This window comes from Hippocampus comes, unplaced genomic scaffold (genome assembly GCF_001891065.2).
Source record: "Hippocampus comes isolate QL1 unplaced genomic scaffold, H_comes_QL1_v1.1 scaffold71, whole genome shotgun sequence".
Taxonomy (NCBI): domain Eukaryota; kingdom Metazoa; phylum Chordata; class Actinopteri; order Syngnathiformes; family Syngnathidae; genus Hippocampus; species Hippocampus comes.
Window position 1 is genome coordinate 366,126 of NW_017805932.1, and position 4,075 is coordinate 370,200.

The window sequence follows — 4,075 nt, forward strand, 5'->3', positions numbered from 1 at the left end:
GGGGCGGCTGGCGGACCGCGACAAGGAGTGGGAGCGCGAGAAGGAGCTGGCGCGGCAGAAGGAGCGCGAGCAGGAGAGGGAGTGGGGTTCTCGGCGGAGCCGTCCCGAAGGGTGGGCGGCGCTGGGCGAGGTGCCCGTCTTCCTGCCGGACTCACGCGAGTTCCAGGACCCCATGGCCTACCTGGACGGCGTGCGGCAGCATGCGGAGGCGGCCGGCGTGTGCCGCGTGGTGCCGCCGCCCGACTGGAGGCCCGAGTGCAAGCTCAGCGAGGAGATGCGTTTCGTCACCACCGTGCAGAGGGTCCACATGCTGGGACGGCGCTGGGGCCCCAACGTGCAGCGGCTGGCCTGCATCCGAAAACACCTCAAATCTCAGGGCATTACCATGGACGAGCCGCCCGTCATCGGTAAGATGCCTTCACGTTCGCGCGCTCTCCTGGATGTCTTTCTTTGGCTCATGCATTCATCATTTGCTCGGAACTGGTTTTACTGCACTTTTGCCAAAAAATTCTTGTTTGTACACGATCGACGTCAGATATTTCGGCATGAGTGGGCATATTGGTTTTAGCGTTATTTCGCCAATTAGCAAAAAGAGTGTAAAAGCGCACCAAGACCAAAGTCCCGGATCCTGACCATTGTTGGCTCCAAGTTGTGTCAGAAATCACTTTTATTTATTCGCAAAAAAAAAAACAAAAACCCACAAACAAACCAAAGTGCAGACCTCCACGAGACCATGTGACCATATCTACACTGATATTTTTTAAAATAATACATTGGTCTAAAGCAGGGGTGTCAAACTCATTTTTGTCGCGGGCCACATTGGAGTTACGGTTTCCTTTGGAGGTTCGTTATGAATTTTGGGAAACCATATAAACGTTTAATCACCTCAACATATTACATACACAGCGCACAACAAATTGGTGGATAACTCGTTTGAAAATAAGAAATCAAGAATAATGACTGTTCTTGTGGATTACATGTGGCAATTTGAAATTTTGGTTCAGACTTTAGCGAGCATCATGGAACTTGACATTTGCTTTCGCGGGCCGCGTAAAATGATGTGGTGGGCCAGATCTGGCCCCCGGGCCTTGACTTTGACACCCGTGGTCTAAAGTTTTGTTGGGTATCAGTTTTATCCTGCTAATGATGGAAAACGGCATGACCTTGACTGAAGACAAAGTTCTGGATCCATACATCCGCCACTGTCATCATAACCCCTCTTCTTTAATGCATCTCCTCCCCTAGTTTTGGCTGAAATCACTTTTAGGGTAATTCCCTCCGCCTTTGTCTCGTCCAAAAACTTTCACACAGCTGGTCCTCCACAAAACCGCTTCCCGCCCAGCCAGCTGATTGTGTTGGCTGCGGCCAACCGACCTAGCAGCCGTCACCCGACCGTTGCCTCGTGCCAAAACATTTGCATTTAATAATCGGGGTCACCGCCAAGCAGGACTGGCTGGCGCTACCTGCGCAAAATGAAAACTCGAGAGGGGGGGAGAAAAAGTCATGTTTGGGAGCACGCCGAGGCTTGTTAGAGGCTCATAAAGTGGCAAGGCGATGGCGGGGAATGGGAAGTGACAGGACAATCTGCGGGAAATATTGTCAGGGTGGTCTGGGGGGGGGCCGCGTGCCAGCTACTCCGCGATTGTTATTGTTGGCTATAAAAGGATGCCTCGTAAAAACACGCCATTGCCAAAAGCTTGTAAACACTCGGCTCTTTTATTTCATACACTCGCACAGGGGCCTCAGGGGGACCTCAGGGGCGCACCGCGGCGGTTTGATGCCTGCCTTGTGACTTTAGAGATAACAAGGTGGCAACGGGACTTAAGTGCAACTTTCCTACAGGGCGAAGGTGGGGGCGGGGGGAACGTAGATTTAGTTTTCTGTGCAGGATCGGAGGTATTAATAGCGGCCCCTCTCACACCACCGCTATTTTTCCCGTGTCGCTGTTTTGTGAAAGCGCACGGTTACGCTCATATTTCCGGGTTCCATACGAAAGGCAACGTCGCAGGATGTTTGATTGACAGTTTGTGTTCATCGCGCGATAGGCACGAAACGTTGCTATGCAGCCACAGGCAGCATGCGTACTAACGCGCGGGTTGTGGCGCGCAGGCGGCTGCGAAGTGGACCTGGCGCGCTTCTTCCAGGTGCTGAACGACATGGGCGGCATGCAGCAGGTGATGGACCTGAAGAAATGGAGCAAGCTGGCAGACCTGCTGCGCATCCCCAAGTCGGCGCAGGACCGGCTGGCCAAGCTGCAGGAGGCTTACCTGCAGTACTTGCTGGCCTACGACTCGCTGGGCGCCGACGAGCGCCTCCAGCTACACGACGAGGTGCTGCGCCGCCGCCGAAAATTTGCTTCGGTCACAATGAGAACGTCCACAAGGGAGTTGTGGGAGGGAACGACGACCGTAGCTCATGCGTGCTCCCCTCCCTGAACTTTGCTTTTTACGTACGTGCACGTCGCATCCCGTTACCGACTTTCAACATGGACGCCGGTAAAAAACCTGACGGCCCCGATGGGTGAAAAGCCACAATACAGTGGCAGCCTCGTTTTTCACGGGGGTTGTGTTCCGAAAATAACCTGCGAGAGGTGAAATCCGTAAAGTAAGACGTTTTTTTAAATTTGACCAATATGATACTATGAACATTTTCCAACATTTTTTCTCGTATTGTCAAGCATGCTCAAAATTCAAACCTTTGCGAGAAAAATACTTTGGATAATGGATGGATAATAGATCAATTGCAGCCAGTGGCGTCACTTACTTTCAAATTGTCCCACCAATTCCCCAGTGGCTGCATCATCGGGACAGTACAGGAGGGTGGGGTGGGGGGGAGTGAAGAGAAGCCGCAGTAAAACAGGCCAAAATCCAGTGGCTAGAGGTTGACTTACAAGGTGCTTTGTAACCAAATTTCAGAGCGTAGGAGTCGAGATTGAAACATTTCCGCAAGTAGGGTATCTAGAGTACTGCAACCCGAATAGAGAATGATACAGCACTCGCTGACTCGTCAAATGTTGTAAGATTGTGAATTTCCCAATAGGTACTGCAGGAGAAGCGTCGACTGGAGGCGCGGCGCGGCCCCCTAGAGGGTCTGGCGGACTCGGCCGCGCCGACGCTGCCCCGCTACGAGCCCAAGAACGGGCTGGCGGGTGGCCTGGTGGGGGGCAGCGGCACCGGCGCCAACGGCAACGGCGTGTACCAGCATCTGAAGGATCTGGAGGCTCAGGTCAAAGCGGGCCGGCGCCGCCTCTTCGCTCAGGAAAAACACAGCGGACGAGAGGATGGGCGGCGTGCCGCCGAGCACCACGATGACAGCATCCTTGGCGAGCAGCACAAATGTATTTGCAAGGTTAGTGGCGACTGGAGGACTGTGAAACCACAAACGGCGCACCCTCGAAACGTGCGGGAACTTACTTGGACTCGGTACGTGCTGCTGTTTTGGTGAGCAACACAAAATCGTGCAGTGGTCAACTGGAAAGCAATTTTTCTTTGACGTCGTCTGCTCGGCAGAACAGAACAACCTGCTAGTTCATTCCCAAACCTTTTTTTTTACCTTAAGATCACAATAGGAATTAAAAAAACAAAAAACTTGCTAGAACCCTGCATAGATTTTTAGTCATCCGTCAAGTGTTAATGTTTAAGCACTGCATTTACAAAGAGTAACTTAACTTTTCATCCAGTGCAGTATTTTTTTTAAAAATTTTTTTGCCCTTTTCCAGGCCATTTTTTCATACAGTTCAGTTGTATTTAACTTTTAAACAGAATACATTTGCATTCAATCGTGAAATACTGCTTCTTTGGAAACATTTGTGTGCAGTTAGAATATGATTTGAATTTTACAGCTTCAGTCTCATATATATTTATATTTTTTTTAATTATGACTTCAACTAGCAATGAATGCTGAATCGGAGTAATCACAAACGTCATCTTAAAACTAAAGACATGCCACTTAACCCTTTCAGGGACAGCGGTCACTACAGTGGACATCCCATCAGGTTACAGGATATCATTATTGCTGCATGAAAGGGTTAAGGACAAATAAGTGGATTTTTATTGATTTATTTCCCACCCCCCCC

At 50.6% G+C, this 4,075-nt stretch overlaps 1 protein-coding gene across 1 annotated transcript in view; it reads left to right on the top strand.

The window, feature by feature from the left end:
- jarid2b (jumonji and AT-rich interaction domain containing 2b) overlaps positions 1 to 4,075 on the top strand; it is an 82,664-nt gene that overhangs the window by 72,627 nt on the left and 5,962 nt on the right. Inside the window, exons 8-10 of the mRNA XM_019890229.1 lie at positions 131 to 407; positions 2,110 to 2,330; positions 3,040 to 3,348. Of these exons, the coding sequence (XP_019745788.1) occupies positions 131 to 407; positions 2,110 to 2,330; positions 3,040 to 3,348 (807 nt within the window). The remainder of the gene's footprint in view (positions 1 to 130; positions 408 to 2,109; positions 2,331 to 3,039; positions 3,349 to 4,075) is intronic.